This window comes from Lissotriton vulgaris, chromosome 9 (genome assembly GCF_964263255.1).
Source record: "Lissotriton vulgaris chromosome 9, aLisVul1.2, whole genome shotgun sequence".
Taxonomy (NCBI): Eukaryota; Metazoa; Chordata; class Amphibia; order Caudata; family Salamandridae; genus Lissotriton; species Lissotriton vulgaris.
In genome coordinates, this window is record NC_141697.1 from 1,219,839,406 (window position 1) to 1,219,865,715 (window position 26,310).

General features: G+C 42.8%; 1 protein-coding gene across 7 annotated transcripts in view; it reads right to left on the minus strand.

Moving 5' to 3' along the window:
• Positions 1-26,310, minus strand: part of QRICH1 (glutamine rich 1) — a 209,151-nt gene that overhangs the window by 74,772 nt on the left and 108,069 nt on the right. For 4 of the 7 annotated variants that reach the window (XM_086939330.1, XM_086939332.1, XM_086939331.1 and 1 more), the window contains one exon: positions 2,808-2,921. The exons of the other annotated variants lie outside the window; for them this stretch is intronic. In XM_086939330.1, the coding sequence (XP_086795456.1) occupies positions 2,808-2,921 (114 nt within the window). The remainder of the gene's footprint in view (positions 1-2,807; positions 2,922-26,310) is intronic. 7 annotated transcript variants of the gene reach the window in all.

Below are 26,310 nucleotides of genomic sequence, written 5' to 3' on the forward strand. Positions count from 1 at the left end.
CAGCTGAAATAAGTTCAAGACAACAGGCGGGAATTACTTTCACTGTGCTCAGCACACAACCGCATTTGGATGCAAACCTAAACATGTGATGTAAAAGTAAAGCTAGGTAACTCCACGATTTTGTAAGGAAACTATGCATGTTGTGGTTTTGCATACCGCAAATGTAGAGGGTAGGCAATGGAACACTGAACAACGGTGTGCGCAACACGATTTCAATGATTACAAGAAGGAAGTTAAAAAGGTAAGTACTACTTTGGAGAGGGGAGTGTGAATAATGCTCTTCTGAGAGATCCATCTCCAGGTTCTTTCTCAATAGAAGGTGGTTTCAAGTGCTTATGTCATTTGGGTATGCTGTTCTAGATCCTGGCTGCCTAGATGGAGATGGCCTATGTTCATTTTTTTTGTTTTCCAACTTCTTGTACCTTGTTGGCTCTTGTCAGGTGGTAGGAATGTTAGAGCATTGCCGTTACGCCTTGTAGATGATAATACCTGGTTTTGAAGTGGATACTGGTTCAGAGGGGATGCCAGTGTAGTTCTTAGAGCAGGGACGATGAGGTAGAACTTAACCCCTTGCATGCTTATGACGAGCTCAGCTCGTCATGAAGCACAGTGGAGCTGTGCTCATTACGAGCTGAGCCCGTCATAATTGCCGCGGACGGCCCACGTGGGGCTAATTCCCCGTCTGTGCGGGCATTCTAAAGGAGTGGGCGGAGTCGTGACGAGCCTAGCTCGTCATGAACACAGCTCCACTGTCCAGCATGACGAACTGGGCTCGTCACGAACACAGAGGCGCCGCGCACTGCCCCTCCTCCTCGCACTGTGGGGGAATTAGCCCTGCGTGAAAGGGGTTGAATAAGTCTTTGAAGAGACCTGTAGTATGCCTTCAGGGGTGCCCAAGCAGAGTCGTCTTGGTCGCTGAGCAAGGCATTTGTGGAACTGGATGATGGCTTTCATAGCTCCTCTGAAATCAGTTTCTGGAGAACGGGTCTTTAGGAGGGACAGCTAGTACAATCAGTCTTGCTTATCCTGGTAATGTATTCTTTGAATGTGAGGTTTGTGTCCAGGATAAATCAAGGTGATTTAACACGGTTTCTGAGGTGGAGGTTGAACCCATCTGGGTTCATCTCAGAGTGGAGGATTGAATTTCTCTTTGTTTGGACCTAATATTTCACGGTCATGGCTTTTATGGATATCGTTCTTCTTTCTGTGCCTGGGCTACTTCTGTGTGTTACTAAGTTATTACTAAACAGCTTTCGGCGGTTCGCAACTGTCTTTTTCACCATGTTTCCATGTGCTATCTTCTTCATAAGGAATGTGGTCATTATTGATCTTGTAGAGTTGTTCGCCTCTCCATATTTGCAATGTTCTACTGTTTTAGGTTTTTTAAACTTGATACATGTCCTGTGTGTCCAACAGCAAAAAATTATTTGCTCTTACTTAACATACAGCATGTGGAAATATCGTTCAATTTCAGAAGCGATTACATTCCAGAGACAGAAAAGTCAGGAAAAGTACAAATTCATAATTAATCTTTACATAGTTTACATACTTCAATTATGCTTTGGTTCATGTGTAAATTGTGTTCGGCATATACCAAATTATTTGCGCAGTTGCTAAATTATAAGAGTAATGTGTACGAGATGGTGATATATAATTTATGTACTGCTTTTAAAGAGCTGCCTTTAATGTTTAATTCAAACTTAAGTGCACTGGAGAGAAGCTTCAACACCAGTGACATAACCAAACTCGCTGGAAAGTGTAAGTAGTAATGAGTGGGCACTGGAGTTTTTTTTCCAAACTGGGAGTGAATGCCCAATTGTAATCATCGAATTGTGTATTTAATTTGGAGGCTGAGATACCCATAGCCGCTTCACTTAAGTGGATAAAAGCCATTAACACCTTGGCTGCTAGCAGTTTTCCCGTACTGTGCTGGACAATCATATTTTACATTATTCATGACGAGCTGAGCTCGTCATCAGCATCGAAAGGGTTAAAAGAGAGAAACGGCCTTTGAGTTGGTGTTTCGAGCTATTAATGTTTTTTCATTATCGCGTTTGTGATTCCCTATATAAAAGGTTTATGAATCGTATTTGACAGACACACTCAAATATGTTTGGGGAGTGTGCTACTGTCCCTAGAGTAATAAACCTGTTGTCAATTGTTAGTTAGCAAAGAGCTGAAGGTCAAACTGAAGATACACATGGCATCTTACTGCTCTACTTATTTTCATGTAACAATTTACCACATTATGCCTGCTTCCTTGTTGCGGACCAGGATCAGATCTAGAGCTTAGTTATGTTCTAAAACATTTTGCCTATGCTCTTTTACTTGAAGGTATTTTACTGCACTCCAACGGCATTTATGTAGCATTGTCCTGGCAGTCCAATCACATTTAACTATTGCTTCATACCACAAAAAAAGTCAATATGAAAGCCAGGCAGAGCACTCCATTAGGCCAACCCCTTCCCTCCCACTTTGGACAGAATACTGTCAGATAAAGAAAAGTGTGAAGGCAATCATAACAAGTTTTTTGAATTAGGTGTGTAGATGGACAGAACAGGGTTAGCTATGTCTGAAACACCTCAGCTCAGAAAGAACTAGAGGGTGTGAACCTGACAAACGGCATAAAGAACCTTACACAGCAGATGGAGTAAAATGACACTTAGGGATAGCCAAAATAGCTGAACAGTCAGCACTGGCTCACCCAAATTCTCTACTCTATGGACGTCCAGACCATGAGCAGAGCAGACAACGTTATACCAGCATATCAACAGCGTAACACTGATCGCTAAACCTGGGAAACTAACCAACAGATCTTCTGATATGCCAGAGTCCTGGGACTCCTCTGGGGAGAGGCTGGGTCGGCACTGCTGGGGGTTTGGGTAGTGAAGATTCCAGGGCCTGGCCAGCACTTCTTGGATCTGAAAGGTGACAGAATCGAGAATGGAAAACAAACTCAGCCGTGTGCATTCTTTTCATTTTAGTCATTTCCCAGAGATCACACTTGTGCCAAAATTAAGGATTATTTTAAAGTGACAAGCATGGACTAAGCAGTGCATCATTTTATCAACCAAAAAAAAAACAAATTACTGGCTGTACTTTTAACTGCTGCCACCGTACCATAGCCATAACCACCACCATCAGTTAAAGCTCATGAAATTGAGAAAATGGGAACATTACTGAGCAAATCAGAATTCTACAGTAAAAAAATACCCTCAAGGGAGAATTTTAAAATGAATACATAAATTCGAGGGCTATTAAGTTATAAGGACACAGTTTTCCGAAGTAGTTGTTGACAGCTGCAAAACAGGACTATCTTATGAGTATTTGTCAGGTTCACATCCAGTGGTTCCCACACACCTTCGTTTTGCTTTCTGGAAACATGGCTTTTCTTGCCAAATAGGCTTGTCTGTATGTGACCGCCTTCTCCTACTAAACAATAAAAACATTTTGCACACTGCTTTGCATTAAATAAAGTCATCCTTTGCCAGTTTACTTTCAGGAGCAGAACACAAGTGAGAGAAAAAAGATCTGCTGAGGACCTCAAAGGCATTACAACAATAAACATGCATTTGCAATGCAATCGATCTCGCCTTTGGGACCTTATATGTATTTAGCTATGCAGCACATTAGCCTGGGTGCTGCTGAAAGATCTACTTTTCTTTAACATGGCGGGAAAGTATGCACCAAACTGCATGACACACCAGGTATGGGAACACATGGTGAGAAATATTGCCTTTCAGTGGGAAATGGTGTAGTCTAAAGCTCTGTTTTTAATATAAAATCAGAGACTTTGTGGGTCAAATTACTGAAAATACAAGATTTGAAAAAAATAATATTGTCTACGGGTGCTCGTGGAAGACAATTTCGATGGACTGGAATCTAGAGTTTGTGATTCTGGTATTTTACTGACCTCTGCTTGTCGTTTTCCATCAAGACAGTTAAATAGACGCACTTGCCAGAAAAAAGAAAGAAAAAAAAAACTTCTCTCAGCAGAAAGCAATTCTGATATTTTACTGATCTCTGCTGGTCGTTTTCTACCAAGACAGTTAAATATAGGGAGTTGAACAGAAAAAAAAGTCCCTAAGCGGAAGCAGACAAGTCCTAGGGATGATCTCCAGAAACCACCAAGTACATGCACATTTAAATATATAATATGTATATACTAAAGTATATAAAAGAGGTCGAGAATGCTCGACCTAAAAAGCGGAAATTGATGTTTTTAAACCACTGCTAGTGTGTTTCAGTTTTGGAGTGTACACAGTAGATGTCTTTCCTCAGATGGCTTTGTATATACAAAAAGAAAAGGCTAATGACAAATGACAATAGTGCTTCAGCACCCCTATATTTCAATTATTCACAGGCTTGGTCATGCAAGGATGCAAAATATTTGTTATTTAGAGACTACATTTCCAAATCTTTATCTTATTAATTAGGTTATAAGGATCCAGTACTGACCAGTGTCAATATCCATGCTTTTTTCTTTTACTTAAAAAAGAAAATAGGGCGAAAACACCGCTTAAGCAAGGCTCGGTAGAGTATACTTCAATCTCTGGAAGATACTAATACGAAAGTGATATGAGAGAAGTAACTTTCTTCCCCAAGGCACATCTTCCATAGACTCACATGATTGGTTGAAGAGAATTCTACGTGGAAAAATTCTTAAAAAGTGTCTTGGCCACATTAGGAATCAGTGTTCACATCAGTGTCTATGCAATAATACTTGTAGAAAACGTGTCTGAACCCAACATACAACATATTTATGCTAAGTGAATAGGTCTTTTTGTGGAATATGTACATGCATTTTAGGGCGTCATGGACAAAGATGAACTCTCTTTCGGAAACCCAAACCAGCAACCATGCTTCTGTTACTGTGATATTTATATAGAAACAAAGCACCTTTTTGACCTTTATAGCATTAGGTAACATAGAAAGTGCTCTGTTGCCAACACAAAACGACCCCCCCCCCCCAAGTTTGAAATTAAAAGGAAAAAAACTAAAAATCTCTCAGGGACCAAGAATGGCCACAAGACGAACCTTATTGAAGAATAGTAAAAGGCCCACAAACATGTCAATGCATACATTTTAATAGACTAAATAATGAAAACGAATAAAACAGCAATAAAAATATAGCACACAAAGTCCTTTGCTGAAATACAAGAGGATTTCCAAAAAACGCACATTTATTTTTTTCATCCATGTCAATTACATGTTTGGTGTATACATAAAACCATTATTAGTTTCATTTCTATAGGTCTCTTCTTCCTCTTTTATACAACCTTTTTGGAAAATGGCGGAAGGGTTGCTCTGAGGAGTAATTTTCTTTCCCTAGGACTACTTCACCCCCAAAAGCTATGTTTTGACACCAATGAAGTATTCGGTCTTAAGTGGTCTAGGGGAATGGTAATCAAGTCATTGTTTGCTATTGGTATTTGGGGAACGGGTATTGCTCCCTCTGCCTCTTCCTTTAAAATGATTCCCACTATAAGAATCTCTGTAAAAGGTTTTTGAAGTAGAGGTTTGCCCTTGGGTTCTGTATGCTGACCCAGTGCTGTCAGAGGTGGCAGATCTTGCACCTGGATTGTAATTGGGTCTACAAAAAGATCCACAGTATTTGCTTGTCTGTAGGGCCCCTAATGATTTTGTGACCTGTGTGTCCGATTTCATTTTCTCAGGGCCTGTATTCACTTGACGTCTGAAAAGATGTTCCTAGTTGAAAGGTAGATTTAGGATAGCCCGACGTACCTCAGACTTAAATCCTGAAACCCGTAGCCATGCATGCCTACATAAGAGGCTACTGGTGTTTGTACCTCTGGCAGCAGTGTCAGCTGCATCTAATGCGTATGTAATGGAATTATTGGTAATGAGTTCTCTCATTAACAATTTTCTGTCCCCCATTTCTGTTCTCCTCTGGAAGGTGTTGAAGGGGCCCCTCCATTTCATAACAGTGGGCTTGTCATATCTTGCTAATGGAGCTTGACTGTTGGCCATACGCCAATGTTTAGCTGCTTGTGCAGCAAGACAATATCCAGAAGCATCTATTAGCTTACATTCTTTCTCTGAATATGGTGCATCTCCTGATGCTTGCAAGTTTGCCCTCTTGAATGCATTTGAGATTACTAAAGAATTCGAGATTCACTGACCTTTAATGAAGGTAGGATCTCACAGTGGTGCCTTGTATTTGTTGTCAATACGTGGTGTTATGATTCTCGCTTTGACTGGGTCTTTAAAAATGTCATCTGCATGACGCGTCATGCCTTTAAGTAATGGTAAATATTGTGACCCACGTTGGGCATTAGATAAAGTCTAAAAAAATTAAAATCCTCCTCTATTCAATCTTTATATAAAAGGACCTGGTAGAATGCTGCTGAACATGCTTTTAAATCCGGACATGCAGAAGCATCAACAGATGGTATTATGGGATATAGATCAGGGTCTGCATCCACTTGTGGTTTAATGTCCTAATCACCCCAAGCATCACCAGGGTATATGTTTTGTCGAATGTCCTGATAATCTTCTCCTATTGGTGAGTGAGGAAACTTGTCACATGCCTCAGATAAGTGTGGCGAGTGAGGAGGTGGAGTAGATGTTGGAAATTGTTTGTGGGTAGGGGAAGATGGAATAGGGATGTGCAATGGGCGAGTTGCAGCATCCTTCCTCTTCTTTAAAGATTGAATAGGAATGTCCAAAGCTTCTTCAAAAGGAACTGATTTTTAGAAGATTATGGTTTTGCTGATTAGAGCACTATTCTTTTAGTTCCATGCTGAATCTGGAGTCTGTTTTGGGTCGAGTCGTTCTTGAAATTGCTTGAGGATCGCTCCGGAAAAGATTTTGGTTCCAAGACCGAAAATCGAGAGGCTGGAGACCCAGTTGTGGAGGAGGTGGGGGCCCCTGCTGCAGGCCAAACTTTTGGGGATGAGCCGGAGGCCGGGGCTTCCAAAGCAGTTTTTCAGTGTGCGCCATGGCTTTTTGCAGTGGTGGACCATGAGCAGTCTAAGTACTCACATACTGATGCTTTTGTGCCAGTTGAAAAGCGGGCGAGGTATCATCAGATTGGGACTCGGAATCATGGATCCATAGTGATTCCTCGTGTACCTCTTCACCCTCTTTGTTGTCCACGGAAGATGTCCTCCGGTACATTGCCGTTTGCATGCACTGTATTTCTTGTAGTCTAGCACGTCAGTCATGGAGTGTTTTTTTTATGTAAAAGACTTGTAGGCCTCACTGCTCTCCGTTCAATGATCAGGCAAGAGGCATACGTTGAAAAAGGAGCGTTGGTCAGTAGGAGGATATTTGGAGTAACAATTCGGACAAAAATGGAACAGAGTGCGTTCCATTAGCAGGTCATTCTCTGAAGAAAGTTGAAAGTGTCGGACGTATGCCTGGCTGGGCTGGCCTGTGGGCTTAGGGAGCAAGCCGAAGACCTGCTAAGCAGAAGGGTGATCACTCAGATGCAATAAACTAACCGATTGAGACAATACCGTCGCATTGAGATACTAAAGAACCGAAAGGAACCTGAAGGTGTCTCGAACCGGGGCGCAAAATATTACATCCGAATAAGGCAGAAAAAAAGAATCTGAAGATGGTGTCGATGACCATGCACATTATTACAAAGAGGAGGAATCACAGCCTCCTGACTCGAAGAAAACTTCTTGGAACAAAAAAAACTTGTAATCATCAGAGCCCAACGCTAGATGGCGGACCTATGCAAAGTATGTGTAGCCACCGCACACATGCCTCAAACATAATGTTCATCACTCCTGTTTTAGACACATTTTCATAATTCACTCTATTTGTTTCAGCAATCGTTTGCTGAATGTTGAATATTTGAGAAGAGCTTATCGACAGGGACGGACATCTTTTTGTAGCACAGGTTTTGCATGTACATGTATGTGTAAGTTCCGTGGGTAGAAGCTTTAGAAATTTCATAGGTTTTAGCACCCCATCAACATCTTCCCAACCAAATTCACATGGATCTTTCCCTACATATGCATGATCCAAAACATTTACACATCTTCTGATCAAGCAGAATGCGCTTTTCAAGTGTCCATGCACAGAATGACATCGGTGGAAGGTCACTTAGCGGGACCGTTCTCTTGAACTCACTATACCTAAGTTAGTTAAATGTGTGACAGTCAGAACTCATGGTTCTGACTGTCACACACAGTATTTTTCTACTTCTTTAACCCCTTCCGCGCTGCACGAATTTTCACACTGTGCAGGGGTTTTATTGAGTGGGCGGGATTCGGACAGCCCCCGGCCGTAGTCAGCAGACGCCCACCGTGACGTCGGACGCTGTCTGAAGCACACAAGGAGTTAAAGTCAGTCTTGTTCTGTCTCAGCAAATCTTTTTAGAAACGTCACAGGTTCAGCAGCTCCAATTTTGCTCATAGTATCATCCCCGATAAGAATATGTGCCTTGATAAGAACACTGGGCATCTCTTGGTCAAGTTTCTTGTACAGAATATGAAGAGGAATTAAGTGTCTTTTCTCGCCTGCTCCATAACGTATCAATAACTGACAATCCTGGACTTATGAACATTTCAAAAAATCTAAGTAGCACAATAACAACAGCTGTGTAATTTGACAGTATAATGAATCAATTGGAACCATTTTGAACAGCCCACTTAACATGTGGCACAACACAAAGGTTGGCTTCCTCTAATTTGCTGTAAAGTTCGTGAACAATATGGCGCGTAGCTTTTGAATATCTCTCTGCAGGCACCAACTGCTCATTGACTATCATTCCACTTGCAATAATTGGAAACTCAGTGTTCACTGAAACATAAGCAATGTTTTGACGAGTTAACAGAACATCCTTGCTAAATTCACCTCTTTTTTAAGCTACATTCATCTCGGTGAGCTTGCGAAAGTAGTTTTCTTGTAACCTGTTCTGTAGTAGCTGGTAGGACAAAACTCTTACTATGGCAATTAAAGCATGTAAGTTTAACTTTAGTGATTATGACAAACAGCCTTTTCTCTTCCAATACAAATCTCTCCTGCTTCAATTCTGCATATAATTTCAATGCATGTTCCAGGACATCTAGTAGACATGATCTCATATCGTTATCCACGTATTGTTTGGTCACGAAGTTGTGCAGCTGCACAGGCTTAGTCGTTTCAAAGGAGTTTCCTTGCTGCTGCATGAAATGAAGAAGGCTGCCAACTTGTTTATTAAAACATTCCCCTTTCTAACCCACAGGTTTGTGGTGAGGAACAGTTTAACGATGGTCCATTAATTTTGAATTTGTCATCTATCTGAAAACATTGCAAATAGAAAGGAATTCATGGTAAACTAGCTGCCATTGTGCAACATGTTCACTTTTACGTATCTAACCAACAATTTCCTTGCAGCTTTTCAGTGATCTCTGGATCGTCTGTTCCAGTTTAATATCCGGAGTCACAGCATTGAAACTTCACTCTTTGTTTTTTAGCACAAAATGTCTTTGGATGAATTTTCTGTAGGAGGTATGGTTTCTTCACCTCTAGCTTGTTCACTCTATCCAAATTCCAGAACCCATATCTCAGGTAGTTTATTAAATCAAATTCTCAAAACACAGTAATCAGTCTTCACATGCAGGTCCCAATAACTTACCGATCAGCATGTACCAAGTTCTTCACTAGAGCTATCAAGTGTAAAACATTTTCCCAGTACTTGCAAAGTTCTGATTTTTCTTCACATTCTTTGACAAACTCTGCTAACATAGTTTTCATGTTTTAAACTGAGTGTATTGAACCTTGCCTGGCATTGCATTATGTCTTTTGAAGTGCACCCGGTGCCTTGTTCACTTCTAAGACAAGATATGCAAAACCAAATTTGTTATTCTTGTTCCAGAAAGCTTTCCAACGTAATGTTTCTATAGCCTCAGATAAAATTAGCCTACCTTGTAATAAACAAACATAATGAGTTCCACTCAATACTGACCGGACAGTTTTGCTTCCAAAGATTTCAGCGTCAATAAGTGCATTGTATATGCCACATCCACAGAGATAACTTCCTGCACACCACAACGCAACGCAACTTTTGTCATGTGGAAAATGCTCATCATTGGCTAAAGATCATCAAATTGTACCGGATTGCACATAGAAATGTAAGCCACAATATGGAAAACACCTTCATCGCGGAAAATTGGCAGGATAGGCTGGTCTTCAAGCCGAGCAAGGACGTTTTGGACATTGTCAATGGAGATGGAATTATTGGTAAAAACCCAACCTTCAGTCGGCCGGTACTCTGGGAGATCAGAGCATGAATTCAAGCCCACAGAGGAACTGGCTTTTCATCTTACTTCAGTGCACACCAAATAAGCAATATAATACAATCAGTTTTGCGGACCGCAGCTTCAGGTAAGAAGATCTATATCCTCAGCTGCTTTGAAACTTTCTGGTAGACTGGGACGTGTTCATGGCTTGTAGTGATTTTGCACACTTTGGCAAGGCAGTTGGGTATCCGTTTGAAGCTTCATTTCTTTATGCCTTACAGCTGACACAGCTTGTTTTCCAGCAGCTACTGAAAAAGCACCATGGCAGTATCATGTGTGCTGGATGTTTCAGACAAAGTGCCATCTTCAGATTCTAAATTATCAAGAGCAGCAGTTGTAAATTCTTTCCTGGTAAAGTGACTTGGAAGGGGTGTGCTGTCAGAGTCACAAGATTTTATAGCATAAGCTGCCAACAAGTGGGGGTGAATCTGGATAACAGGTTAACCTTGAAATCGCAGATCCTGGGGGTGTCTGGCATGTGCTTTGGCATCCTTAGGATGCTGCGGAGGTTTCTTCCTTTGTTATCCGTGGAACATAGGACGCTGACAGTTCAGGCTCTGATTGGGTCCAGGTTGGATTATTCCAACATTCTCTACCTGGGCCTTCCAGAGTACCTGCTGCAGCGCCTTCAAGTGGTGCAGAACGCCGCGGCCAGGGCTATCTTCGGCCTTAGTAGGCGCTCCAGTGCCTCGGGCTTGCTGGTAACGTTACATTGGTTGCCCATTCGCAAGAGGATCGCCTTTAAGGCTCTAACCTTGGTCTATAAAGCTCTTCACAAGGGGGGAGCTAAGTATCTCCAAAAGAGAATGGTCTTTTATCATCCGACCAGGTCTCTGAGGTCGGAATCCCTGCACCTTGCTGTCGTCCCTCGGGTAAAGAAAGCGCGCCTTGGTGGACGCTCTTTTGGATTGCTGGCATCTCAGCTATGGAACTCTCTGCCGCTGGCCCTGCGGGGTGCCACTAGCTTATTGGCTTTTAGGAAAGGCCTTAAGACGTGGCTTTTTATTCAGTAGCCGTTCTTTTTGGTATTTCTGGCTCACTACTCTTTTAGTCTTTCATGTGGTGTTATGTTATTATGTTGCAGTTTTCTTGCCTTCTCCAATAAAAGCGCCGGGACACTCTTTTTGAGTAGCCGTGCGCTATAAAAATGAACCAATAACATAACATAACATAACATAACATAACAAGTTCCTGCTTCGTATTATGTCATTTTAACATCAACTATTGGTTTTGCATTTGTCACCCAGAGTGGGACGGGTATGCATGCTCAGATGTGAGTCCCGTGCTCTCCACACCACTGGAGTCAAGCTATCCTGGCTGCTGACGGCTGATAGCCAGAAACCGGTCCTAGGATGCTTGATTCCGGTCCAGGGAAGACATGGCTTGGCAGTTCGGGCTGGACTGTTCCCATGAGGCACAGGGTCAAAGCTGATTTGCATATGGCCATGTCTGAACTGGGGTGGTGTGGTGAGCAAAAAAAGTGATGGATTTAGGCCCAGATCTCTGTACTAGGGTGAATGTATGACATTGTTCTGCATTCTGTCCATCAACTGTTGGTTTTGCATTTTAACTTGTTGATACACAATCCTATTCATTGAAGCGAATAGGTCTCTAATTTTGCACTGGACACAGATTGAGTGGGCAGTCATGTGTTGTGGAGTTTTCTTTTTGCCGTGATGTAAAACAGGATTTGGAAAAGACAGTACATTTGCACAACAGAAGCCTGTTGGTTCATGGGATTGTCTTCCACTTCGCTTATATCTTCAAAGCAGTCATTAATATTGTTGGCTTCTGTTCTGAACTTAAGAACCTTAGTTTGTAACAGCTTAGCTCTGCTCATATTAACCAATGATGTAAAAACATGTTAAGACAACATCAGGCATTCTTGTAGACTTGCATGATTTGCTAAGCTCTGGGGCATCACAAATTTGTCATTAAGTCCAAAACCTAAATCTTTCAGGGAGTTTCTTAAAATAATTCCTGCTGATTTTACTGCATCCTGTGATCTTATTACGGCAAGAACTTCAGGAGTCAAATAAGCTGAGAACATAATAAATGGCTCATTCTTTTTGTTAGAATTGCCATTGTAACCTCTCACCAAATAAATCTTACTTTCATTATTATGGATCAATACAGTTTCATCAATGTTGACCATTATTTCTCTGATCTGACGGACTGTAAACCCGTCGCCAGGACTCAAGAGTGGCTTTAAAACTTCCTTTGCTTTTTCAAAGAGTGCAAACTTAACTGAAGGCTAGCAGTTATGTTGCTGCTGGGAGCTCATTGTACATTAATATTTTCGAATGTGTGCACACATGCAGTTTGGCTGGGCATGCAAATCTGCAGAAAATGCATTCACCTTGCTGTTTAGATCAGCTACTCTTCATCTTAGAAGAAACTAGCAGTAGATGAAAACACGCTTGCCCTTTGAGACTCACATACTCTTTACTTTGTTCTTTTGTCAATACTTTGGGCCCTTGTTCTGGCTAAACCACGGATAACACACTGTGATCAGAAGCTTTCTGATCAGTTGTTGGAGGTGGAAGGGGGGTAGCCATCGATCTTCTAAGTGGATGGGCACTGGGTTTGGTTGTGGTCGCTTTCTTAGAAGACTGGACTCTTGTTATGATTTATTGGTTTGGGTTACTTTTTGACAATTTCTTTCCAGGCTTTTTTCCATTGTTTACAACTTGTAGCACTTGCTGTTAAGATATAATATTTGATCGACTTTACCCATCAGTTTCAATCTTTTGTGAATTTCATCTTGCCGTATTTCTGCAGCTTCTTGAACTCTCGTGTCCAGCCGTAGTTGATGTTAGCTTTTTTCGGATTACTTTGGTATTTGACACATTTTTCTTTGTTGAAGGAATCCTCAGATTTTGTAGTTAGCAACACTGTTGCGAGGTAAAAAGCCTCTGCTACCACCTACTTCGCTTATGTTTACGAATTTGAATCAACAGAAAACCTGAAACAAAAACAATATTAATATAAATTACCAATAAGATGGCTAAATCACATTACAGAGCCCCTATTTATGTAAATGGTGGAAAGGTTGCTCTGGGGAGTTGTTTTCAGTCTCTACGACTACTTGACCCCAAAAAACTATGTTTTGACACTAAAAGGAATAATGTAAATCTTGTTACATCATCACAGCGACACATCTGTCATTTTTAAAAATGTCGCCCAGATAATTCAGCTTAGATTAGAAAGGTCTACCCAAGCAAAATGTCTTCACTAACGATACAAAAACACAAATCAAAAATGAAAATCTCTGAACATCCATTTTATTTTTCCACAGAGGTATATCAAGGGACCAGGATTAAAAGTAATTTCATGGCAGTATCCTAAAGCTGCCAATTGGCAGAGTCTACAGCCAAATAAATAACCTCATTGGACACCAGAAAGCAGTTTTGTAACTTCTCTTTAAAGTCCCGCCCACAATGCCTAGGGAAGCCTTCGGCGAATTACTTTAGATCATCCTAGAATATTAAGGCATAATATTCTAGGAGGGTAGTGGCCAACTTTAGTGTTGTGGCTGTTGAACACACATTTCTACTACCTGTAACCATTTATTTGCTCTCCCTGTCAAGAACTGCATATGTTTCTGGAGCAGAAGCATGCCGTTTCATAACAGCCAACACTATTTAAAGAATTCAACTTGGGATCTCACTTTACTAAGTCCGGGTCTTGTTGAGGACATTTATATTTTTTTCAGCAAATGTGGAGTTGCTGTTTTGACAGGAGCAGAAGTTAGGAATTACTCTGCCAATCTAGCAGCCTGGCACCAATGGAAGAAGCAGCCTTGGGGACCCCCCTCGGTTGAAACGTAGTCCTAATCACAGACCAAAATGTTTTGAGGTGCCTACATAGGGATATTCAATTTAGAGGCTCCAGCCACTAACGCATTGCAAAAGTTGGTTGTATTATCCACCATAATCTATGAATGATGAGCCTGCAGATGTGGGACAGGACCAAGACCTTGAATCCCCATGAACTGAATGCAGCAAAGGAGGTGACAATGACATTATCTGTGCTGCTTTCTTTTTCTGTATTCACAGAAGAGGGCAACCCAATATTCCCCCGGAACTGGGTATAATCAATAACAAAAAACAGAAAAGTTCCAGAAGGAATTATTTCATATCATTTAGCGATTTATATAAATGTCATAAAAATGAACATCATTCAATAAACAACCGGAGATTATATTTATATAATCATTGAATTTATGTCATTACTTAAGAAATCAGCATAGGTAAATGTCCATATGACAATTCATGAAATGGCAACTAGAACAAAAAAACTGCTACTTAAATTCTAATAGACACCTTCGCGCATTATATGGACAAAATATAAGGTTTATGCCATATATACATTAGTTACCAACTATATACATTTATTTACAATACATAGTCAGATGGTATTTAGCAAAACAGTGTCAATGCGTCGACGTTTCGGTCTCAGACTTCATGACTAAACGAGACCATCCTCAGGACCAATGTTGCACCATGAATAATTGAAATGTCACAATGATTCAGTCCTCCTGAATCTGTATATTAAGGGAAGACCGGTCCACACTCTCAATCGTGATTTTCGGGCATATTTAAAATGCCTGCATGGAATTTGAACTGGGATTTAAACACCGCAAATATCCAAGGCTCGCTACAACAGACGTTGAAGTCTGAGACCGAAACGTCGACGCATTGACGCTGTTTTGCTAAATACCATCTGACTATGTATTGTAAATAAATGTATATAGTTGGTAACTAATGTATATATGGCATAAACTGTATATATTGTCCATATAATGCGCAAAGGTGTCTGTTAGCACTGCTCATATGAAGAATTTAAGTAGCAGTTTTTTTGTTCTAGTTGCCATTTCATGAATTGTCATATGGATATTTACCTATGCAGATTTCTTAAGTGATGACATAAATTCAGTGAATATTATATATCTATATATATATCTATATATATATATATATATATATATATATATATATATATATATATATATATATATATATATATATATATATATATATATATATATTATATATATATATATATATATAATATCTCCGGCTTTCTTTTTCTGGGCATTAGTGGGGAGTCCGAATCCCTGAAAGGAGGCTGAAGGAGTGTAAAGTGGAACATGGTCAATCGGAGAGCTTTATGGTGTCAGAGGCAGTAAACTCTAAACTGTGACCAATAAAGATTTATAAAGCGCAGCAAATCAATTGTGAGGGTCTTAAGGTGCTGGAGTGGTTAGCTGCTTCACAGAGAAAACGGTGAAAAAAAGAGGCAAAAGCAGGAGAAAGAAAAGGGAGAGAGGAAGGCAAGAGAAGAAAAAAGTGAGGGAAAAGCACTCAAAACATTATGGGGCAAGGAAGGATAAAGCAGTAAAAAACTATGCAAAAGCACTCAGAAAAACAGGGGGAAGGAAGGAGAAAGCAGTAAAAAAAAACACAGGGCAACAGCAGGAAAAGCACTAAAAAAAACGGGGGGGGGGGAAGGAGGAAGGAGAACGCATTAAAAAATTAGGCATAAGCTGGAAAAGTACTCAGAAAAACGGAGAAATAAAGGAGAAAGCAGTAAAAATTAGACAAATGCATGCAGAAAAACAGAAAGCAGTAAAAAAGAGGCTAAAGAAGGAAAAGCACTCAGAATAATTGGGGGGGAAGGAAGAAGAAATAAAAAAAACGAGCGAAAACAGAAGAAAGCACTCAGAAAAACAGGGAGGAAGCATGTGATGAAACCATTCTTGATGGCGGAGGTAGATTAACTTCTTCTCTGCGGGGTGTTTCCCCCCCCCCCTCCCGCTGTGCCGGGGGTGGAGGGCGGCGTCGCTGTGTTTGTGACTAGCTCAGCTCGTCATGAGGCACAGTGGAGCTGGGTCACAGCCACACCAGTTTTCGAACGTTCAGCACAGCGGGGTAATTATCCCCACGTGCGAACGTTCCAACGGCCGTGACAAGCTCAGCTCGTCATGAGTGCAGCTCGTCATGAGTGCAGCTCAACCGTGCAGAGCACTCAACGGGTTAAGAGGCCAGAGAAGGCTCTGCAGTGGGTCCTCTGCAGAGAGCAATAAAGCAAGGTAGACACAAATGTTGCTGACGGTGCTCTACAGCAGATGAAAGTTGTAGGAAACTGGGTTTTTGTTGCAGTGGTCGCCCCACTTTTTACTTGGTATTTGATGCAGCTTTGACTGGAGTGCACTGGGTTCCAGCTAACCAGGTCCCCAGTGCCAGTGTTCTTCTCCCAAAACAAGATAACTGGTCATCTTATCCCGAACTGACCAGGCCTTTAGCACCTCTGCAAGTCCCTAGTAAGTGGTACTCCTGGAACCCAGGGCATATGCTCAGAAGAGGGTAGCTACAGCATATCTTGTGTCACTCTAAGGGACCCAGCACTAAACTCAGGCAGACTGCCACTGCAGACTGCATAACGTGTTCTAAAAAGTAAAAACATGACATGGCACACACACCCTGTGTGCCATGTCCCCAACACAGCCTGTAATGTTTGTAAGACACCCCTACAGAAGGCATTCCAGACCTAAGGAAGGGTGCATTATATTACATTTGAGCACATATCTGCATGAGCAGATATGCCCCTGTGCAGGCCAGTTCCATTATTGAGAGCAAAAGTGAACAGGGAAAACATCTTAAGGTATGTACTGAGGCACTGATCAAAACAATTTTCCTAGGTCCATAATGGCTTCTTTGAAACCTATAGTGTTCAGAATCAAACACCTTGCATTGATAAATTCACAGTGATGGATTCCAGTGATGGATTCATTAGTATATGCACCTAGAGGGCACCTTAGAGGTGCCCCCTAAAAATGTACAGACGGCTCGTGCTCTAGCTGACTGGTGTAGCTCAGCCTGCCACCACAGACAGGTTTCTGACCCCCTGAAAGTACAAGCCTGTGCTCTCTGAGGGCAGAAATAATGCTTGCTTTGGCAGGAGGTGTGGTCACCTCCTCCAAGCAGCATGACTGGTAATCAGCATATCAAGGTAGGAGGCTTCAAAGGCCTCCATTGCCTTGATATGCGACCTATGGCTTCCCCATATAGGGGAAATGCCAATCCTCAGCCCTGGGCTCATTTGGCACCAGGAAAATTAGCTAGTTAGGTGGTGTGTTCATCCTAAGACTAATACAACCCCTAAGGTGGGCAACCTGAAGTGCACACGATCAGGAAAATTCCATCATCTTGGTTTTCGGTGGAATGAGTTCCTCCGGGGAAGGGAAATGCCCACTTTCCACAGGAAGTGGTAATATAGAGGGTCTAGTACTCTAAAAAGGTAGGTAGCTCGTTGGCTACTACCTGACACTCCCTGTAACACCCCTAAATACAGTATTTAGGTGGCACTCCTGACGCCAGGGCCTCAGATTCGAAAGACACAAAGAAGGAGTGGAAAGACTGATGAAATGAGAACAGAGAAGCATTGACTGACTTGGCACCAACCCTGCCTGCTGCACCCGACCGTCCTGGAGAAACAGATTCATCCTGCTGCTGTGCAGGATCCGAAAAACCAAAAGGGCTGCAGCGCATGGCAAAATCGCCAGGGAACTCCTTTGGAGCAGCGACTGCAGGCAGCAAAGAAGCATGGTTCGGTTCACGGTCCTGCCGCTTATAGGGACAACCAACACAGCAGCCACCCATGAAGAGGTCGCTGTGCTGTCACACATTAGATCTATCCTCCCTCCAAGTGTGGGGATGCCAGGACCGACCAGAGACGTATAAATACCAATACCTGGGGTACAGGACCCCTTGCAACAACCAAGGCTTTTTGTGTCAAGACAAGACACCAAGAAAGAGCAACCTGTACGTCGAGGGACTTCAGGGACAGTGAGACCCACCTATCCGGTTTGCCCCTTTTTCGGCAGAACTAAGACAAAGAGTGAGCCTCCGACTGACACCAACCAAAACCTCAAAGCACCTCTGGATCCAAGCCCCGATTCGGAGGGCGGAAATAGTGCTAACGAGGTCCTGAGACCCTGAAAGGCTGAGCCCACACCCTTGGGCTCGCCTAGACTCAACTCCCAGTCACCTCATGCAGCCTCTTTGTGCATGAACCTCAACTACAAGTGTCTCCTGCAGCATGAATCTGACGCCTAAAGACACCACTGCACCCGAGCTATACTGCCCGAGGAGAAGTGGACTGACAGTGTTCCTACATGCCTAAGCATTTCAAGGACTGAGCCCCCCTGTGGGGTCACCCGGACTGGTCACTTATCCAAGCTTGTAGCGCTTTTTGACCAGACCGTTCCCCATGGAAGTAAAATGGGCAGCCAAAGCTGAAATACACCTCTGCACCAAGCCGCCCCAGTGCCGCCAGAGGTGACCTTCTAGTTTCCTTGGACCTTCACCTACTGCCTTTGGGTGTACAATGAATGCTTAGCACTACCCTCTGATAAGCCTAACTGCTAGCCCACATTATAACAAAAGAGAGCATTTGGGTTATCATTTGAGCCTATGTAAACCAGTTGGTGTTTGCCTGGACTCTTTACATGGTGTACCTCATTCTGGTCCACTATATAGAGAGCCAGCTTCCTGCAACAGCCACACTCTTTTCTTAAGGGTATGAAGCTCAGGACAGATAGACATCACAAATGTTGATGCCGATGTGGGCAACATCACAAGGAGGAGTGACAGTGGTAACCCAGTTGAGGAATTGGTGGAGACATTAAATGGCTGGGTAGGATTGACAGTAAAGGGGAGGCAGTCATGCATATGGAATGGTAAAGCAGTTATGTGCTTCAAGATTTTCTGGAGGGGATGAGATTGTGATGCTTCATTAATTAATCAGTTCTCAATGGTGATCATGTGTGAGATAGAGGGATTCAATGGCCACGGGGCATGCAACAGATGTTGCCTTTTTGTATTCCACTTTTTTGCTCAGATTCCCCTTTGTGGGGGTCATTTGCTGTTGTAGGCAACATCCCAGTGGAAACGCAAAAATCCCTGAAGGACTTCTCCTTCCCCTTAAATCCTACAGTAGCTTATGCCTTCTTTATTATTAAGGCACTCTTCGCCTTTGTGTGTGTGTGTTCAATCCTTTATGGAATAGAAGGAAGATCATTCTGTGTGAGTCTAGAGCAGCTTTCTTTCTCACACAGGAGAGTGAAATAAAAATAGAAAAGGCCTTCTGATAGGAAGAAGAAATGCTCTGCTCCGCTTGTCAGATATAAAGCATGTCAAGTGAAAGCCAAAAAGAGAATTTTGAGATTAGGCGTGATAATACCCATCGATGCAGTTATCAGTGCAAGGCATCATTAGTAGCAAAAGCCTATGGAGTCTTAAAGGGAACATTTATTTTATTTTAAAACCTACAACGCAAGTCTCGCAGACTGCACATTTCCTCACTACCTAGACCTGTAGGTAGCAGTTAATGCGAGGACAGTTTTGAGAAAAAGTTTCTGGCACAATGGGAAGTCTAAATTTGGAAAATCGCTCCTGCTGAAGGCTTTTGTAGGGTGCCAAGCAAATGTTTGACTTTTATTTCCCCTTTGTGAATATGTGAACATTTATTTAGCTATTGATATTTGTGTGTGAAGAGTTCCAACACAAAGTGTGGAATTCTAAAAACGTAGGCCTTCAAAGAAGATTCCTAAAATGCAGAACAAACTGCTTTATGTTCTAGACCACTGCAGGATATGGGGTATTCAGTCTGAAGAAGTAAATGCAAAAACTTTTTCTGTAACAGCTCATCATCCTGCACAACCTTTCCCCTCCCGGTCAGTCCGTTGCGGACCTGGACAAGAACTAATGGAATGCTGGAATGTTTTTGGTATCAAATATACTTTTAGAAGTTCATCTCATTAATTGTTGGTGGCATGGCCACAAGAGATCTCAGGATGGCACTTGTGTTCAAATCAAATTGATTCTTGAGGCCAGAAAATAATAGAAGCAGCAAAGAACTTTGAAAGCAAGCTAATCAAAGGGCATCAGAATCTATCATCTAAATCATACCGCCCAAGGAGACAGCCGTCAGGGTAGATGTATAGGAGGCTGTTGAACACTTCGTTTTCTCGAAAGGAGTAGAACAGGAAGGAGTTTGGCTAAGCATCTCACGAAGGTGGATGAGACCAGTGAGACTCCGGTGTGAGGGGCCCAAAACTCCGATGGCATCAAAGAACTTTGTACTGCCTGGGACCAGGGATCATGGGGAGGTGCACTCCGGGACTACGGCTGAGCCACACCCAGGAGATTCACACTGCTGTTGGGCTGGGGCACAGGGCCTGAAGGTGAGCGGTGTGAGTTGTGTCTGGCACCATGAGCAATATCATTCTGGATCACCCACTCCGCGGTGGCGAGTGGCGCGGGAGGAGGGGCAGCTAAGGACACCAGTCGGCAGCAGTGGCTGGGGATGAACGGCCCAGTAGGATTCACCTTGCTCCTCTGCGGGGGAGCCCGTTGTTAGAGTGATCGGGGGAGGCCCCTCTCTCCCTGCGGCAGTAGTGGTGACGTTGGAAGGACCAGGGGAGCCCCTAAACATCTGTGGAGCTGCTTGCCCTTTAAGGACAGGGACAGAGTGCTGCTAGCCGCTAGGTGCCTGAAAGTGTTAACATCCTGTTGTTCCCGGACTTTACTCTCATGGTTCAGTGCAAGAGGGCAACCTTTCGTAAAGTAAAGCTTAAGCGGAGAGAGACTGCTCTTAAGTACTCAATCATGTTTCCAACTAAAGTAAAAGTACTAGCGAATGGAAAATCCTACTTCTTTACAGAGCCGAATGAGGCATGGGACTCGGTAGAACAACTGCAACATGCCTCGTCGGAGGATAACCATGCCACCCTGCGGAGATCCTACCCGTGCCAACAACTACCGAGACACTTGTGGCACCAGGGAAAGCTGCCACGGTGCGATGCCAGTCTCTCTAGGGCTGCCACACAAGCAGATAGATGATTACGCCAACGGCTCACTTTTGGGATCCTCATTGAGGTCCAGTCAGTGATAACCAATTACAATATACACAACAATAAAGAGTTTTTACTCAAATGTTAAAAAGCAGCACAGATTTATTCAAATAGTTTTGCTTCAATAAAATTTAGTTTAAAACATAACATTTATACAGTAAGAAAAATGTAGTTCGCAAAAAATATAAAAACAAGCAAAGAGAGACAGACTAAATGTGAACAAAATAAATCATCATGTTGAAGTTACTCCAAATGGAATCCATATATTAGTAAATATCATTCTAAAAAACTCATGGTAATCTTAGACAACAGGAGGTTCTGTGGATGCAACGTATTACACAAAAAGGGCGTTGACGCGTTTCGCTGATATGGACTTATAGATGTACACCTTCATCAGGACTCTAACAACCTGATCAGGTATTCTTTTGTACGAGCCACCATATAAAGTGCAATCTGGTGAAAGACTCCCGCACCTTAGTGTAGAGAGTGAATAGTTTTAAACGGGTCCCGTCCTTTCATCACGGCTTCCCTCTGCCTTCCGGTGTGTTAGCGATAACACACCAGGTTGTGAGCCCACATCTACTATCTTTCATTCATAGAGACTCATGAATGGGAAATTCCTTGAGCAGAGTGCAAGAGAGTTGTTCATTGCTTTATTAAGTATAGCTCTGAACAGAGTATACATGGTGGTATACCAAGTTCGTCACGAAGGTCCCAGGAGATCCCCACTTATTGCGACATTATTCAAAGGACTCGACATACCTGAGGTTATTTTGTAGGAAATTTCTCATTGTCAATGAAATACGCACAAGGCCTATGAACTGTATACCTACTAGTTGAGAGACGAACCTTGTTAGAGTCCTGATGAAGGTGGTAAATGTATAAGTCCATACATTGAAACGCGTCAACGCCCTTTTTGTGTGATACGTTACATCCATGGAACCTCATGATGTCTAAGATTACCATGAGTTTTTAGACTGATATTTATTAATATATGGATTCCATTTGGAGTAACTTCAACATGATTTATTATATTCACATTTAGTCTGTCTCTCTTCGCTCGTTTTTATATTTTCTGCGAACTACGTTTTCCTAATTATTGTATAAATGTTATGTTTTTAACTAAATGTTATTGAAGCTAAACTATTTGAATAAATATGTGCCCTTTTTTTAACATTCGAGTAAAGGAATATGCTACTTACCAGTATGCATCTGTTCTTGGCATGTAGGGCTGCTGACATTCATATCTGTGCATAGATCGCCGCCTAGTGTTGGGTCCGGATGAATGCATATTGTTGTCCTGGAAGAGTCTTCGAAGTATCACGAGATAGGTGGCTCCTCCCTCGGACTAAAGTGCGCATGGGTATTCTCTCCATCCTCAGATTGTTTTTCGCCATTGTGGCAGAGATGGAGTATAGTGAAGTAGGAGATTTCCATGCAAGAAAGAATGAATGCTACAGCTGCGACAGGCACCGGGGAGGAGGGTGAATGTCAGCAGCCCTACATGCCAAGAACAGATGCATACTGGTAAGTAGCATATTCCGTTCGAGGCATGTGGGCTGCTGAATTCATATCTGTGCATAGAATGTATAGCAGTCTCTCCCTTAGCGGTGGCTACCTGTGCCAGCTGCAGCAGTTTGAAAAAGAGTTTTTTTAGAACAGCCTGTCCTACAGCAGCTTGCTGTTTGGAATGTACATCTACACAGTAGTGTTTTGTGAAGGTATGTATGGTAGACCATGTGGCTGCTCTACATATTTCCTCTTGAGGAATGTTTCCTAGGAAAGCCATAAGTGCCCCTAGTTTGCGTGTAGAATGCGCTCTTGGGGGAACTGTTAAGGCAAGTTTTGCTTTTTGATAACATATTTGAATGTACTTAACGATCCATCTGGCTAACCCGGACTTTGAAATTGGGTTGCCTTTGTGTTGTGGTGAAAAGGCAACAAACAATTGTTTAGTTTTCCTAAAATCCTTAGTTCTGTTAATGTAATAAAGAAGAGCACTTTTGACATCTAGTGTATGTAGTGCTCTTTCAGGTACTGACTGTGGATTTGGAAAGAACACTGGCAGTTCTATTGTCTGATTGATATGAAAGTGGGATACAACCATTGGCATGAATTTAGGGTTGGTTCTAAGCACCACCCTATTTGCATGTATTTGGATACATGGCTCTTGAATAGTTGGGGCTTGCAGCTCGCTAACTCTTCTAAGCGAAGAAATCGCTACCAGAAAAGTCACCTTCCATGTTAGAAATTGGAATTCACATGAATGTAACGGCTCAAATGGTGGTCCCATCAGTCTGGTTAAAACAATGTTTAGGTTCCAGACTGGTGAAGGTGGGTGTTTTGGAGGAATGATTCGTTTGAGTCCCTCCATGAATGCTTTAATTGCTGGGACTCGAAACAGCGAAAGATGCTGTCTGTTTTGAAGATAAGCTGCTATGGCAGCTAAGTGTATTCGTATAGATGAATAAGCTAAATTGCAACAATATAAGTGCAATAGATAGCAAATGATGTTTTGCGTTGAAGCATCTAATGGGCTGATGTCATTATTATTACAATAAATGACAAAACGCTTCAACTTTGAAGCGTAACATGCTCTGGTAGCAGGTTTTCTTGCTTCTTTGATAATATTCATGCAGTCTGGAGGCAAGTGTAGGTACCCAAACTCTAGGACTTCATGAGCCAGATTGCAAGGTTCAGCTGTTGCGGATCTGGGTGCTGTAGGTCTCCATGGATCTGCGTTAGAAGAGCGGGTGTTAGATGCAGTCTTTGATGGGGCACCGCGGAGAGTTCTAGAAATGTTGTGCACCACGGTTGCCTCGTCCATGTTGGAGCAACTAGGATTAGGTTCATTGGATGCTGGCGTAGTTTGCGTGCCACCAGCGGTATTATTGGTGCTGGGTGAAAAGCGTACGCAAATCTGCCTGACCAGTTCATCCATATCGCATTGCCCTGCGACTGCGGATTTGGGAACCTGGCGGCAAAGTACTGGCATTTTGCGTTTTCTTTTGTGGCGAACAGGTCTATGTCTGGTTGTCCCCACTGTTGGAAGTACTGTTGTAGCACTTTGGGATGAATCTCCCACTCGTGCATATGTTGGCTGTGTCTGCTGAGCAGATCCGCCATTTGATTGTCCTTGCCTGGGAGGTGATCCGCCATGAGAAAAATGTTTCTTTGAATGGCCCACTTCCACTTGCTTTGAGCTAGGTGTGATAGTTGTGGAGAGTGTGTTCCTCCCTGCTTCTGTATGTAATACATTGCTGACATGTTGTCCGTCCGGATCAACACAGTCTTGTTGCACAAATGTATTTTGAATGCTTTCAGTGCCAGAAAAACTGCCATCAGTTCTAGTAAGTTGATGTGCAGTTTCTTTTGTTGTGTTGTCCATAGGCCTTGCACTGTGTACTGAAGGACACGGGCTCCCCATCCGAACAGGGATGCGTCCGCCGTCATGACTATCTGTGGTACAGGCTCTTGGAACAGTCTACCTTTGCAAAGGTTTTGTGGATTCCTCCAATACAGAGAGTTGTATGCACGACTGGTTACCCACACTAGGTCTTTCAATTGTCCTTGAGCCTGGTTCCATTGTTGTGCTAGGCACTGTTGTAGCGGACACATGTGTAGTCGTGCGTGAGGGACTATGAATATGCCTGAAGCTATCATGCCTATGAGTTGCATAAACACTCGTGCAGAGAGCGAGTGTTGTGGCTTGAACTTTTGGATGAGCAGTTGCATACTGTTGATCCTTGCTGTGCTTGGGTATGCTTTCGCTGCTAGAGTATCTACTGTTGCTCCCAGGTACTGTTGTACATGGAACGGCTGTAGGTGAGATCTTGGGTAGTTCAGCGAGAAGCCTAGACTGTGTAGGAGATGAATGGTGCGAGACATGAGGCTGGCACATTGCTGGGCTGACTTTGCTTGTATTAGCCAGTCGTCCAGGTACGGGTAGACATGAATATGCTGTCTTCCTAGATGTGCAGCTACTGTCGCTAGGCATTTTGTGAACACCCGTGGGGCTGTTGTCACACCAAAAGGAAGGACTTTGAATTGGTAGTGTTGACCTTGTATTGTGAATCTGAGATACTTCCTGTGAGCCGGGTGTATCGGTATATGGAAGTATGCATCTTTGAGGTCTAAAGTTGCGAGGAAGTCTCCTTGCTGCAGCAGTGGTAAGACTTGTTGTAGAGTGAGCATATGGAAATGCTCTGATTGAATGTATTGATTTAGGGGCCCGAGGTCTAATATTGGTCTGAGAGACCCGTCTTTTTTGGGGATTAGGAAGTATAGACAGTATACCCCTGTACCCTGATGTTGTATAGGTACTGGTTCTATGGCTCCTTTTTGCAGCATACTGATAACCTCTTGCTGCAATAGGTTGAGATGTTCTGTGGACATAGAACGGTGTGGAGATGAGCTCTAGGCAATAGCCATTTTGGATAATTTGTATTACCCACCTGCCGTGGTGATGTTTTGCCAGGCAGGTAGGAACTGCTGTAGTCGTCCCCCGACCGGTGTTGTATGGTCTGGGGGTAGCGACAAGAAGTCACTGCATGGTGTTGGTAGAGGATCTGGTGGTATTACCTCCTCTCCCTCTGCCCTTGTTGCTATTGCCTCGGTAACCACCTCTATTATTTTTTTTGTTGTAGGTGGTTTGTGTGTTCCCTTTGTAGTTTGAGCTGTGCTGTGACAAGGTACCTCTAGCAGCTCCTCTGTAATTGGAGCGACAAAAGGAGCCCCTATGTTGTTGGGACTGCAAGGCTCCCACCGACTTAGCAGTCAGTGTCCTTCTTCATTTTGTCCAGAATGTGGTCGACAGCTGGACCACACAAGAAATCTGGATTTACTGGCTGATTTAATATAGTGGACTGAACTTCATTTTTGAAACCTGAGATGCGAAGCCACGCATGTCTTCTGAGCATAACACTGGTGTTAATTGACCTGGCAGCTGTGTCTGCAACGTCCAAGGCACATTTAATGGAGGCATTAGTTATTAACTTTCCCTCCTGTACTAGTTCCTCAGCCTGTTCCTTGTAAGGTTCTGGTAAATGCTGGAGGAGTGTCTCTAAGGTGTCATAGTGTGCCCTGTGGTACCTAGCTAGCAGGGCTTGCGTATTTGCAAAACGCCATGTGTTT